Genomic DNA, 15,067 nt, shown 5'->3' with positions numbered 1-15,067 from the left:
GGCCTCAGTGACATCTGTCCATGAACTGGCCTTGCCACAAAACACATAGCAAAGCACAATCCTGAAAACTGATCCCATAACATTGGGTTATAATTTAGGAAATAAAGTTGCATGCATACCAAGATTATTGTTTCATCATTGCTGCCTCACTCTCATACCGTGCTGTCTTCCACTGTGTGGTAAACTCTAAGATGTCATTTTTCTCTGTTCACATAAGACAAGGCACTTTGGAGTCCTTGACTTGGAAATAAATAACATTACCTGCTATCCAAGATATCAAGAAGTCAGTTGAAGCCACTGATCCACTGATTTCTTTGGCCTTCTGTGGTTTTGTTTTTGTTTTTTTAGGGTGACTAATACCAGCAGTTATCTCTTGCATTCACGCAGCTCTATCTGCATCTCAGCAGATGCAGCAGGCTGTGTCGGCAGGAAAAGGATAAGGGACTGTACCCCAGGGAAAGGGTGCAGAGGCAGACAGAGCACAGTCCTGACTGCAGACACAAGGCACTGATGTACTAAAGCAGAGTGTGTACCTATCAGCGGATGCACCATCCTCATCAGCTATCCAGCTACTGAGGACAACATAAGCTCCAGAGAAGACACAGAACTCTGTAGCTGCAGGTGCTTTTGCATCTCCACAGCCTCCCAGCCCAACATGAGACACGTTCAAGGGCTGACATGAGCAAGCCATTGCTCTGCAACTGTGCCATGCTTCAGAAACAAGTCCTCACATCCTGCTCTCCTCTTATATGTGTAGTCTGGACTACCCTTGAATCTTCATGTCTCCCCAGAACCTCCTCTTTTCTGGAAATGGCTTCCTCCCAGGTACAAGTGAGAAGTGAGAATCCAGCTATGCAGGATTTGAGGACACAATTAGCAGTGCTGCCTCCCTCTGACAGCACTCAAATGCCCCATTCCTCTTTCTGCACAAACCTGAACAACTCCCAAAGGTAACATGCTTGGCAGGGGCTACAGCCATAATGAGCGCGTTGATTTTCTGGGAGTCATTCAGAGAGGGAAAGTGCTTTTGGTTGGAAGACACCTGTCTGTGTACAAAACATGCACACAATTGTCCACTCTTTTCCCATTATGAGAGGATTTTGTGATGTTTTCTTTGTGAGTGAACATGGTTCTCAGGTTCCTGACCAACCTGCTAACACAATACTACAAGAGACTCTTGTGGTGCCTTGGTTTGGGTAACTATTCCCAGTCACTGCTGTAGTCATTCTGCAAGGGGCAAGGATGTCTCAGAAAAGGACCCCTCTGCACTCTAAGTCTGAGACAAAAATCTCTGTGGGTGCTATAAGTTTTTCAGCTATAAGTACTACATATACGCATACCTTTATCCTCCTGGCACACTGAGGCTGTTCAATGGGTATTAGGCATCCAAGCCTCATGTTTCTCCTGGCAGTGGATCCATATGCTCCTAGGTTTGGAAGCTGCATTGTGCTAAGCCAGCTCTCCTCCCAGCCTCAATAGGCTTTGTGGTTGCAAACCATGCAGCAGAGATTGGTCTAGAAAGGCCCTTACAAACCAGACAAAGCCAGGATCCGGTTTCAGTAAATGCACTTTTCAACAGATTGATCTAGATGATCATGAATAAGTGATATAAAGGGACTTAGCTAATGGATACAAGACTTGGGGGAGGGGGAGTCCCTGACATCCTAGACCCATATGGGAAGGAATGCAACCTTGCCATTTTTCTGATGTCAGGCTGAAATGAAATCATACAGCCAGTCCCTGGGTTATATCTCATCAGCAAAACCTGGACCAGCTGCTGGACGGGAGGGGGAACCCAGGAGGCCACAGGTAAGAGAGAGAGAAAGAAGCAGGAACAGCTGAGTTGGCAGCAGCCAGCACAGAGCAGCTGGGAAGAGGGACTATACCTGCAACAGCAGCAGGGATAACAGAAACAAAAGTCTGCTTCTTGTAAGGCACAAGGATGACATGCTGGAGAGCAAAAAGGGATTGGATTTTGCCCAGGAAGGTCCTGTGCTCCCTACTCAGTAGTCCACTGAGCCTAGGCAGCCTCTGCAAGCCAGCACAGCTCATGGAGCTGAGCACAAAGCTGCAGCCTAGGCTGAGCCCATGACTCAGACTAGTTCTGCCAATTAGCAGACCCATTCTTTACTAATTAAAGAGCAAAGCCCTCAGTCTGCCAGCAGCTCTGCGGAATAGCAGTATCAGGAAAAGGTTTGTGTGCTTTAGATAATCTAAGAGCAGCTTGTCACTTCTGGTCACTTATGTATGTGCACTGCTTCCCACCCCTCTTTTGCCTCCCCCTCCCATCTGTTCTGTGCCTCTCTCCTCCCCCAGTTTGGCTGCTGCACAGCTTCACTCTCCTGCACATCTCCCAGCTTCAGAGTATCTCCTAGGAAATGCCTGGTCCTTGCTCCTCTCAAATGAGCAGCTACCTGCTACAGCCAGCACATCCTGTTCTCCCATGCTTCACTGCTGCCCTTTGTCATGAGCACAAGGTGCACAGAGAGGAGGAAGCAGGTGGGCCTCCCCACTTTCTCCAGGCTCAGTATGAGATGAGCTGACCCGGCAACTCCATCATGGGTAGTGGAGTCAGCACCCTCCTTGAGCAAATAGTGCTACAGAGTTCGCAGCCATGAGGGAACTTCTCATCAACCTCAAAAAGGCAAGCTAAAGTTCAGTCCATCAAAGTCAGTGGAACTGCCCAACACCACTTCCATGCCTTCTCTGATAGCTCTTCCCCACCTAAAACTTCAATTAAAACAAGTCATTCCATAGGATACATTACTCACAGAACCTGGATAGCTACAGATGTTTATTCCCTGCCTCTGAACATCCCCAACACAATTCAGCTTTCCCACATCTTCTCTGTAGAAGCCCTGAGGAGGAGACAACATTGTGCACACAACAGCCCAGCCTGCTCTGGCCCCAGCAAAGCTTTTCCTATCAGCTGCAAACAGTGCAAGTGAAGAGTTATCCATGCCCTTCCCGTAACATGAGCATTGCTTTGGGTCTCCCTACCCTCCTGCCACCAAATATATAGTGAGGCAGCTTCCCTGTAGCTCCCTCCCCCTCAAATTCAGCCAATGGCTTCAAGGCTGAAGCTGGGCTGATGAGCAGCTGAGTGGCATCCAGGGTCCACAGAGGAGAGCTCAGGACCTCAGGAAGCCATGAGGATACAGCAGTCTGTCACAGAGAACCCAGCTCCAGCTCCCTGCCTCTGAGCAGCCACCATGCCATGCATTTTGTAAAAATCTCAGATGAGAGCCCTGAAACGGTATTTCTTCTGCAATGTTTGTTATGCATAATTTGGGATTAGTTCCAGTACTTTTTTGCATCTTGCCATACCCTTGACTCCAATAATTCCCTACCATGTAGAGTTCTACCATCTACTCACTCATTACATGGAAAAGTACACTTTTTAATCAATCAGTCTCATCCATGTGAAGCAGAAAATCCCTTTTTCTTACAGTCAGAGGTGAAGGAAGAGAGGAATCCAATCCACCTTCTCTGTCTCATCCATTATTTTCTGCTCTTTTGCCATGTCTCCCTCTATCTGTCATTTCACTAATAAAGTATTCTCAGGTTTTCCAAACTGTTCATGTCAGGTGTTTTCCTAGTGTTTGATTGTCCTTGGTGACTTTCCCTCAAACACCACATGGAAAGCAAGTGGGGTGCCTCTGAGCTGGGATGTGCTGTCAGCCAATCTGAAATAAGAGTCAAAGTGGGGAAAAAAGGGGGAAATAGCCCATGTAAGTAGGAAATTGTGAGACAATAAAGACAGCAGCGTCCATGTTTCACTATTTTCTTTTCTAAAATCTTTGGGGACAAAGCCCTGTGCTGGTAGCAGCACCCAACTACTAGACGGGGATGACAGCATTGTGAATAATGGTGGAAACATGTATGTTTTTAATAAACACCCCTGGAAAGTACCCCCTTTCATCACACTGAGATGCTGAAGTGTTTTCCCATATATTAGTAAACAGAAAGGGCACAAAACATTTTAAAAATCAACAGGTCCAAGAGTCCCCAGAGATCTGTCCAACGAAGTTTCTCACCAGCTGATACTCATTTTTTACAACCCTGCTAATGCTGAGGAAATTCCAAGAGACTGGAAGGGTCAGAACCTAAACGATAATTCCACAGCCCCAGTGAAAATACTGAGGTTTTGCCCTCAGCTTTTCCAACTTAAAGACACTCTAGCTTTAACTATCATCCAGTGCCAGCTGCCATGTGGAAAGAAGTCTAGTCAGAAAGATTTCTTCGTTCTTTGATTAGCAACCAAGAACAGGAGATAAACAGGACAGTAGTAGACTCTCATGGCATTGCTCTTGTAGAATGCAGTATTCTGATAAAAGTCAGCCCTTGAGGAGCAAACAGCATCAAAGGGATCTCAAAACAGTTGTTATGAATGGCAAATATCACAACTAATTGAGGGAGTTCTTAAGAAACCTCTGCAGAGACAGTCAGTACTATTTCCTTTTCTCGTCAAGGACCTGAAATCAAAAGCAGTGCTGACGGTACTAGCAGATGCCAACATCTGGTCGATCAGTAAGTACCCGCAAAGATGAGACGATCAGAGCACTGTGGATTCCACAGTCCGCTTGTTTGAACAAAATGGGATTAAAATACAGCTAAACTGAAAGGTCAGCTTCAGGGGAGGAGGAATACAAGGAGCACTTCAAACAGAGGAATGTTTTCTGGAAAGTCACAGACCCAAAGAGGATTGCAAACTGCTGAAGAGGAACTCCCAGGACATTTGGTTGCAACACGAGCTGATGCATGTCTGGGATGTATAAACAGGAGCAAGGAAGTTTACTGCTTACTTATGCTTTGAGGTGTGAGAAAGAAACCTTCCAGAGAAAAATCTAAAAGACACAGTCATTTTTGCTATTCAGAAAGACCCCTTGTAATGCAAATGTACTTGTGAAAATGTTAATGTCATTATGTAGATATGCCAGAGCGAGGGCTGCTGTATCTAGCCCAGATACTGATAGCAGGGGGATCACAGCAGCATGTGGTCCAGCATGGGCTGCAAACCCCACCTCGGTCCCTGTGCACTCAGCAGACTGAACCCTGCTGAGAGGACACTGCTGCCCACACCGAGACCACTGCTCCACTACCTGCCGCCTCACTTTTGTCAGCGACACGGTGCCGGAAAATAATTTCTTGCAGACAGAGAAGTTATTTGGGACGAAACAACTCTCACGAAGCAGAAGAAAAGTAGGACCAAAAAATGGATGGAGCTGCCAGACGCTTTAGAAACGAAGCAGGGTTTATTTTAAAATGAAGTTGTGTAACCACTTGAAGAAACTGCAAAAAGCGGGGCATCCTCCAGAAATAAGAAGCCTTTCCAGAAAATGTGATTCAGCCAACTCTTCGTCATTGGCTCAAAACGCGGGTAGCAGGAATAATCAGGACTAATACATAGCCCTGACCCTAACCTGAATTTCAACCTTCTCATCAAATGCAGTGATCACTGTATCTATGAGAACCCCCACCACTGTTTCAGTTGTGAATGATAATTATTGCGTTTATAATGACAGGGCCCAAGCGTCCCCAGACGCTGTGCCAACTGGTGCATTGCAGACAGGCCCTCTGTAGGTGCTTTTCCTGGGACTTGCTCTTCAGCACCGCAGAACTGTGTGCAATCTCAGATGGAGAGGAGGACACAGAACTGCAGAGCTCAGGGTAACTGGAGGATAACCAGGAAACCCAGACTTGTAGAAGTTTCAGTCTTAATGATCACATTTAAATAGCTCGCACATTCTCCCTAAAGCAAAATGGGAAATAAGAAATTGTGAAACATTGCTGATTATTATCTTAAAAATAAAAAGTGAAGCAAGAAGTGAAACCAAAGTGGTACAAGGAGGGTTTGGAGGCAGCGCTGGGGCATCTGCAGGCTGGCCGGGGACACCCAGTGTCCCTGCAGTTGCGGCTCCCACCCAGCACTGGCCCCTGCCCACCCTCGCACCACTGATGGGATCTGACAAGGTTGCAGCTCACACAGACGAATGACCTAAGGAGAGAGCTAATACAACTCCTTCTTCCGCCACTTCTTCATGTCACCTTTGACACAAGAGCTTTCTTCTCTGCAATTGCTGCCCCAGAACAGAGCAGCTGGCCCCTTTCATCCTACATCTGCATTTGTGGAGATGCAGCTGGGACGGAGGATTATGCATGTAGCAACATCCATGCTACGCCAGCCCCATGGATACCTTCAAAGACAGTGGTACTCTTCTTTAGCCAAACTACATGGACTACTTAAACAAAGAGGGGTTGCTCTGTTTGGTATTGACTCAGCGAGCATTACGTTCACAGCACGGATTTAACAGTCAGCATTTCTCTGTCTCTTCCCAATCTTTCCAGATCCTCTTTTCTAAGAGGTCACAATATTCTTGGTAAACTAAGATGAGGTTGTCAGGGGTAATCAGCAAAGCACATGGTCCTCAGGGGAGGAGAGAGGTTTGGTGGGAATACTTCTTCACAGAGCAGCTCCACTGCTGAAGACGCTCTATTTACCATTTCTTTCCAAGATGGCATTTTCCTAAGCCAAGGTTTGTTAACACACAAGCACTCAGCTCATTGTTATCTGGAAAGACAGCACGTCACTCATGGTCAGCATCATCTAAGTCAGCTGAACCATTTCCCTCATCTCACACAGGAGCCTCTGGAAGGATTCCCCGGGACATCCGGCCATGCTCCTCTATCACAGGAACTCCACCTTCTCCCAACTGCAGGGAGCATGGGGAGGGCAAACCAAGCTGTTGAGAAATCCAATCCAGGATGCCCTCCCCACCCAGCACAAGCTGGGCTCCCTGGGGACACTGATTTCCGAATGATGGAGCGAAGCATCTTCAACAGAGAGCTCAAAGCTTGTGAGAATTGCACATGCAACCAAAAACAGGCCGGTCCTGTACCTGCAGCAGGAGGCAGGCTCCACACTGCAAAGATGCATTTGCAAAGTCCCTTCAGTTCTTCTCCTTACTCATGTACTCTGTCTGCAAATGCTCACACACAAGTTTACAACAGGTCTAAGGAACTATCAGATACCTGGAGGACAGCATGTACAGCTGAGTATCACATGGTCGGCGAAGGGCCACACTCTGCAAACTAACTGATGGCTTTGTGCAGTAGTCAGACACTTCCCAGTTGCATCAAGCAGTCAGCACACCCGTACAGCAGCCGGGACAAAGCTGCCTGAGCAAAAGAGACCTGGCAGAGCTGCTTGCTCCCCAGCTCAGTCTGGAGCCAAGAAAGCAGCTCAGATGCATGTATTGTGACAACTCAGTTAGCCCTTGTACTCCTCCATGGACTTGACCCTGAGGCTCCAAACTGGTCTGTATGTGTCCCTGAGGGAAGTATTTCCTCTACCCACCCCCATGGCAGATGTCCTAGGCCACAAAGAAGAGTCAAGCTGTAGCTGGGGGATGATGTGGGGCAGTAAGCGAAGACCAGGCCAAGCTGTAGGAAGGACAGCTCAGACCACCACAGCCATGCAGGGCATATGAACAGGATTTCCCCTGCGTTTTTCTTTCCCCTTAAGGACTTTGAGGTATTTATTTTACAATACAGCTGAAAAGCATTGCATTTCACCAACAGAACAATGAGAAAAACTGTTTAACACTTAAAATGCCAGCATTTCTAGGCCAGTGGCACATGAGGAAAAGAACAGCATCTGTGACTTCAATGGATGCTGCTGCTCATCAGTGCAGGCTGACCGTGGGTCCATGCCAGCTGCTCAGTCCAGCTGGAGAGCAGAGGGATGGGGTGGGATGGGATGGGATGGGATGGGAGAAGTGTCTCCTTTAACCCTGGCCATGACATTCCTGCTCCTGCTGGGGAATTGGAGAGCGAGTCACATCCTCTGTGTCACCCCACATCCTGCCCACACTCCAGACACGTAGAAAAACTATCATCTGTCACTGTGCCACAGCCATGGCCCCTGGGGCCCCTCCTCCCTGTCTGGGCACAGGACTCACTGCAGCAGCCAAGAAAGGAGACAGCAGAGTGCACACACCATCTCGGCTCCTATGCTCATACCCAGCTGGAGCAAAGGCATCATCCATCACATCCCTGAGCCATGCTGCACACCAGAGCCCAGATGGCAGAGGCACACATCTTGGTGCTGTACTGCTTGCTGAGGATGAAGACTTTCTGATCTGGCCCACCTGGAATGCCACAGGGGAAAGGCAGTGGCAGCATGCAACCCACCAGCTTGCTGTCCCCAGGATCACCAGTCAGAGAAGGGCATGGCACATGGGAAGAAGCCCTTCAGCAGTGTCAAGTAGACACAACCAGCCAAAACTTTTCCCTCCTTGGTAGAGCCACGACAATAAGTAGGTGGAATCCATCACTGAGCCACTTAGAATAGATAAACTTCAAAGAATAGGAACTCCTTTGGTCTCCAGCACGCCGAGGGAGGACCTAGGAAAGCTGGGAAGACACACGGCATCCCACCTAACCCCAGACATTAACCACATTGCTGAGCATGGTATCTAAATGTTGCAAGCACAGCATGGGAGCCTGCTAAGGCAAGACCAACAACGTGCTGGGGTTTAAGCTATTCATTGTAAGGCTTGACATGCATCCCCTGGGACAAGCTTGGCTTCTGCTGCAGCAGAAAGAGGTGGAGCAACTCTCTTCTGCTCAGGCATTGCCCTCCCACCAAGAACCCCCCATGGAGAAGGAGGAAGAGTGGCTGGGGTGCAGAAAATGCCAAACATTCCCACTCCAGGGAAGCCACGTCCCCACTCCCACCCCCACTGCCTTTCCTGCAAAGCAAAGTTTGATGCTTTCCCATGTACACTCGCCTGGGTTCTCCAGCCTTGGCCACCTTGCCTCACCAGGGTTTAAGCCCATGAGTAACAAGAGATGTAATGCTCCTGGAGAGTCCCTGGTTTCAGGGCTGCGCCTCAGTCCTTCCCTGGAAATCCTTGTTTCTCCAAATAACAGCAGAATCACGCCTGGACAAGTGGAGCTGGATCAAGCAGGCAGTTCTCTGCTGGGTGCTGCTTGACAAGACACGCACCTCTGGGCATCCCCTCTCCAGCCTCCGATTCCTATCAGGCACTTGAGGCTCCTCAGTGGCTACTCCTGTTGCAAGAGACCAAGAGGTTCCTCCTGACACATCGACAGGCATAAAAGCTCTGGTGAAATGGCCCTTTGGGAAACCCTGGCCTCCATCTGATTAGATACAGGCAGCTCAGGCTTCCAGGAGCAGCAGGTTAATCAGTTAATGGCTGAAAGGATCCTGGGTGATGTGCTGTGCCTGCTGCAGGGCAGCCCCAGCCACACAGCCCCCAGGGCAGCCCCTCCTTCCTCGATGGAGCCAGATCTGGGAAAACATCTGTTCTGATAAAGAAAGCGCCTCACCGGGGGAAGAGGCAGGCCTGAGCCCATCAGCTGCTCAAGCCCACTGACAACAGGCTGCTCCGGGGGGGCTGCCAGCTCCTTCACCACAACCAGGACATGGCAAGATCCAAACACTGGGTTTAATGATCTGGAAATTAAATGGAGGTTGGAGGCAGGGGTTATCTGATGTGCCTGGCCCCAAACAGGAGGTTTTTGGAGTTCAGCCACAGACCTCAGGATGGCATCATCACCCCACAGTGCCTGCCGTGCCCACTGCCAGTGCCATGAGCATGAGCTGTCACCCATGGGGCCAGCAAGGGCTGCCCCAGCCTTGCACTCATCTACCCCTCACAGCCAAAGGTGGTGTCAGGCAGGGCTGGAGATCTGGGTATGCTCAGGCAAGAGAAGTGGCAGAGAGAATTCTGGGGAGTTTGGGGTGTGCATGGCACCGGGACCACTTTCATCAACGCTGCACGTCACTTTCCCTGTCCCAGACAGCACAATGCCCCACACGGCTATTGCAGACCCCCAAGGAAAGGGCACTGCAGGCACACATGGGACCAGAGCCCACATTTAACAGGTATGAGCCTGGCTCCAGAGAAATTCGTTCTGCCCACCAGCATGAAGGTGACTGGGCAGAGGACCCCGGCAGACACTCCCTCCCGTTTCATGCTCCCCAGATCCTCACCGGGCTCTGGCCCGGTGCCACGTGTGGCGAGCCGGGCTGTGACATGCACACACAGGCAGGAGCAGGCTCCGGACCCTTAAGTCGCTCCAGGGGATTAAAGCATCATGCGAGCCGTCTCTGGGCAGCCATGACTATCATGCGACAAATCCTCCCCTGCAAGCAGCCCTCAGCCTGAATTGCTGGAACCGCACATCTCTCGGGTTCTGTCTCCCGTAACCCGTTCAGCTCCTCACAAGGGCTGCCCGGAGCCGCGTTGACCCTGGGGAGCAGCCGGGGACAAAACCCGCCGTGTCTCAGTGCTCAAGAAAAAGTGTAACCGAGACTACCATGGCGAAGGGGCAGCGGGGGGCGGCGAGCCCTGCGGGGAGCGCAGCATCCCGCCGCTCCGAGGGCGCACTCGGCCCAGGGCAGCGCCCGGCAGCCCCGAGCCTGGGTACGGCACCGTGATGCTCGTCCCACCCCTGCCGCCCGGCCTCCGCCCGGCTGCCCCCGCCTCCCCTAGCCCCCGGGCAGGGGCCACCCCGCCGCCGCTACCGCGCCTCGGTCCCCGCTGCTGCCCACCTGGCAGAGAGAGGCGTCCATCTGTCCGGCCCCGCACCGGGAGCTGCCGGCCGGCTCTCAGCGACGCATCGCCGCGGCCGGGCAGGCACGACTCGCCGGCCCCACGCCGCCCTGGCTCCGCCTCACTGGCCGCGGGCAGCGAGGAGCGGCCGGGCCGCCCCGCTCCGCCCCGCTCCGCCCCGGGGCGCGGAGAGCGCGGCGGCTGCGGCTGCGGCGGGGCTGGCCGGCGTGCGTGTGCTTGAGCCTCAAGGAGCCGGGGAGCTAGCCACGCTGGCTGGGGAGGAGCCAGCATCTCGAAAGGGGGATGCTGGAAAGGGTCTGGGGTTCGAGAGGTCCAGTTGAGCTTGAGCGGTCGTGGCCACCAGCGGACACACAGCGGGGAAGAGAGACCCTCTCGGTACACAGTAGCCAAGCACGGGGTTTGGGAGGACAGTTGGTGTTATGTGGAATAAGAAATGTTTCGGGTTTGGTGTCCCTTCAGCAGGTCAGCGTAGTGTCATGCAGTGAGAGAGATCATTAACAGGAATCCTGACAGAACTTTAAAATTGCATCTCTCAGATCTGGAACAGGTGGCATACAGTAAGACGCTGGGTAAAGTTTGTCAAAAAAGTATGACCAGCTCATAGTGCACGAGTACCTACACTGTGGGGAGGTGATTTTTGCCATAGTAAGAAATCATTCATTTATTCTGAAAGAATGAAGGAGAACAAACGAAGGAGCAGGGGAAGTTTTTTGGACTGTGAGGGTTTTTGTGGTGAATAATGCGCTTTTTGAACTACTTAAAAGACATGGGGTTCTGAGGGAGGTGGCAGTATTTTTTCTGGCCTCTGCCAAAAGACAGAGTCACACCTAGGCCACTGCAACAGATGCCTGTCTAACCTGTGATTACTGCCCCCACCAGCCTATTCCACCTTCGCTATCTGGACCTTTTGGAAAAGTTTCCTAATATGTGTCACTGTCATGTATCCTTCTGTTTTGACACCAGGTCACTGAGAGCTAACCTGGTCGTGACTATCTAAGCTCTTTTGTACTTGTGCTGGATTAGCTAAATCTGCACCACTTTCCCTGTCTTATGAAAACATCATGCAAGACGGCACCAGAAGCCTGGCTACAGTCCTCATCTCACATCTAATACTTTTATCCGCAAGGCCAATTACCCTGTAAGTGAAGGAGGTTAGATCAACTCAACAGCGATGTGTCTTTGACAGTCCCCTCCACAGCCACACATTTGTCATCGGGCTGTTTCTGCCACAGTCAGCCTTTTCCCTGCAGAAGGAACATTTCTCCTCCACTACTGCTGCTTCTGCAGACCATTTTGGCTGTCCAGCTTTTCGCTTCTGGGTGATCATCGGAGTGCTGTGGAGCTCCTGACAGCCATGGGAAAGTTGAAGAGCACACCTCTCCTTTACCGCTTCTGCCCACCTTCCCACAAAGGCTGTCCACCAACAGGCATTTCCATCTCCAGATATTCCCTCCCAGACTTCTCCAGTGGAGAAACTTTGGCCATGGATTCTGTCATCCAGAGGTGGGTTGCCGGTCAAGCCATGACCCTCACAGCTGCACATTCAGGGAGATCTGACAAAGAAGTGGCAAGCTGGCAACAAACCTGTTCCCAGTAAACACACCAATCAACCCAAATGCACTCATCATAAACCTGGGGACTTACTCTTGTTTCCCAGGCCAGGGTCCTTGTGAGCAACTTTCCTGTTCATTGGTTCCCAGAGGATGCTGGAAGGCTGCGTTTATACACATACAATGTGGAAAAAATGTCTAGGCCCATAACTGCTGCAGTTTCCAGCCTGGTGACAGCAGTGCAGCCCATGTACTGCTGGGCTGTAAGGGAGCAGTTGCTGTTCCAGCCTGACAGATCTCCCTGCAGCTCTGAGGCAGGGGGCTAGCAGGCTCTGGAAAGCCCAGGGTGAGGTAAGGAACCAACCTTCAAAAGACAAGATTTTTAGTGTTAAACTACTGTCGAGTGACACCTTATAAGAGAAAGTGACTCGACCTCATGCTCAGAACAAAGTAACTTTCCAAACAGTCCGGGCAGTAAGTGCTGGATTTCCCAAACACAGTAACAGTGACTGATGCTGTCAGCCCTGTGCTCCATCAGCCTGGTGGGAAAGGTGGCACGAATCTTGATAAGAAACTTCTGCCTGATATTTGCTCCTGTTAATGGATTAAATTATTAGTCCTATATTCATACAGCCCAGCTCAAAATGGTGATGTCTGAACTGTCTCCTAAATCTCTTTAGGTGCTGCTCACTGGGAAAGGGTGGCTACCACCTTCTGCTTCTTTGCAGAGCTTTGATAAGCAGGTGAGTGCTGACTTGCCTTTACTTGCCACCTGAATGCTGCCACCACCATGTCTGGCACCTCACTTCTGCCACCCCAGCATCTCGGGGGCTGGCTGCCACATCAGCGATGTGTTGAACCTGAAACAGTCAATGAAGATTGGCATGGGTCCCACCACACAGGACAAACCCAGGACCCCTCCCCGCCTCAAGGCTGCCTCCTGCCCCAAGCCTGGAGCAGTGGTGCTGCCTGCATGTTTGGCAGTGACAGTGGCAATGCAGTGAGCTCCCAGCCTTCCCGCCAGCCCAGAGGCAAATGGCACAGAAACCAGGGTGACATGACTGTTCTCTGCTTGTCGGTAGAGAGCTGGGCTGCAGCAGAGCCAAGCCAGGGCAGGTGGGTGCTGGGGGTTCTGGGTGATGAGCTATTCCTTCATCCATGAAAGGAACAGCCCTCTGGTGCTGCAGGCAGCAGAGCCCCGCACCCAGCCCTGGCGGCAGCAGACAGTGAGTCAGCTTCCTGCTGGGCTTTCCACACCGAAGGAAGGTCGGTGGAGGACTGGCAGGAACAAGCCGAGGCAGGAATTCCTCCTGGACACCAGACAATATCCTAATTTCCTCCTCTGCCACAGGTCTGGCACACAACTGGGAGGCAGGCAGGCCAGCGTGCCCCTGCTGCGGGCAGTGAGCATCTGCCAGGCTTGCTCTCCCATCACCTGCGAGGAAACGAGCTGTGACACCTCAGCTGTGGGTGCTGCCTCCCCAGCGGCTTGTCAGAGCCGTACTCATAGGGTGGGGAACTGATCTCCTCCACCATCATCCCTGGGATGATCTGACTCGGGAGAACAGGCAGCAGAGGCAGGATACCTCGGACCCAGCCAGGGGCACAGAGAGACACAGATGCAATAGGAAGGTGCCCGGGCTCTGCCACCAATGCAGTCCCTGCTGGCAGGCCCTGCTGCTTTGGCAGTACCACTAAATCCCTCTGGTCCAAAGCACAGATCAGCCAGGAGAGGGTTCGCAAAAAGGAGGAGAACTACTGAGAAGCAGTGGCCAAAATTCAAGCATGTCCATTTGCAGGAGTGGCCTGACCCTGGTAGAGCACCACACACCGAGGTGCTCTCCTGGCACAGATCCCACATGTGCGAGGGGAAGGGGACACATGCTGTCCTGAGAGCCCTGTCCCCCTCCCTACTCCAATTTCACAACTGCTTGAAATCAGCTTTAAAAAAAGGACAGGTTCTCCCTTCTCCCATTCCCAGCCTGAGAGGAGCCCAACCACAGCTCAGACCAGGGCAAGGTGCGGCCAGGCCAGCTCAGGCTCAGATGGCCTCAGCTCAGCACAAACCTGCGGACCTCCCCTCCTGCCCTGCTGCTCACAAGCCAGCCCTGCCCCTGCAAGGTGAAGATGGCAGTGAGTGAAGACATGCTGAATCTCTCCCTGCCTAGGGCTGCTCTGGGGCTCTGCAGCAGGAATTAGCCCAGGCTCCTTGGGGACAGTATCATGTTTGTACCAGATGTGTCCCTGCTCCAGAGGAATGTGATTAAAGTCGCCTAGAGAGGCTTCCACAGGGCCACACAAAGCACTGTAGCACCTGCTCCCCTGGAGAGCAGGAGTGTGAGGGGGAGTCCTCCTTGCACGAGGAGACAATGTGCTCAGTGTCCTGAGCAACACCCTGGTTCCTGTCTCATTTCAGCCACTGTCAGCAGTGAGCCTATCTCACTGCAACGCAGAGTGCTGCCTTTGCACACTACTGAGCCTGGGCCAAGGGTGCCTGCATCCCTGCTCAGTCTGACCACAGCGGAAAAAGCTTTTTATCCTGCCCAGGCACAGGAATGCCCTCCAGGGTTGCCCTTTCTCCGTGGGTCAGGAAAACAGGATGTCTTCTTAATTTTCAGCCTGAGCACAAGAGCTGGAGCAGAAGAGCCCAGGGGGTGGATGCTGGGATATCCACCCCGTTGTCAGCGTGTGCCACCCCTTTGGCCTCTGAAGCATCCTCCCAAGCTGCCTCACTGGAGTGAGCACTAGCTGTGACTTTCTACCAGCCCCATCTCCAGTTGGCCATGCTGGATGGACCAAACCACTAATCAGGTATCTCCAGCTTTCTCTGCAGATAGGGGTCCTGATCTTGTTTCGCTCGCCCAACCTTTCCCTTCCTTTCCTGCCACATCCCAGACCACATGTCCAGCAGCA

The 15,067-nt window shown here is 51.7% G+C and overlaps 1 protein-coding gene across 1 annotated transcript in view; it reads right to left on the bottom strand.

Moving 5' to 3' along the window:
- Positions 1–10,705, bottom strand: part of LOC136103095 (unconventional myosin-X-like) — a 93,218-nt gene extending 82,513 nt beyond the window's left edge. The window contains exon 1 of the mRNA XM_065840952.2: positions 10,583–10,705. Coding sequence (XP_065697024.1) covers positions 10,583–10,603 — 21 coding nt within the window. The 5' untranslated portion in view covers positions 10,604–10,705. The remainder of the gene's footprint in view (positions 1–10,582) is intronic.
- Positions 10,706–15,067: the final 4,362 nt, after the last annotated feature.

The sequence above is a fragment of the Patagioenas fasciata genome, chromosome 7 (genome assembly GCF_037038585.1).
Source record: "Patagioenas fasciata isolate bPatFas1 chromosome 7, bPatFas1.hap1, whole genome shotgun sequence".
In the NCBI taxonomy this organism is placed as follows: Eukaryota; Metazoa; Chordata; class Aves; order Columbiformes; family Columbidae; genus Patagioenas; species Patagioenas fasciata.
Note: the sequence above shows the minus strand (reverse complement) of the source record. Positions and strands in the feature narration are given on the sequence as shown.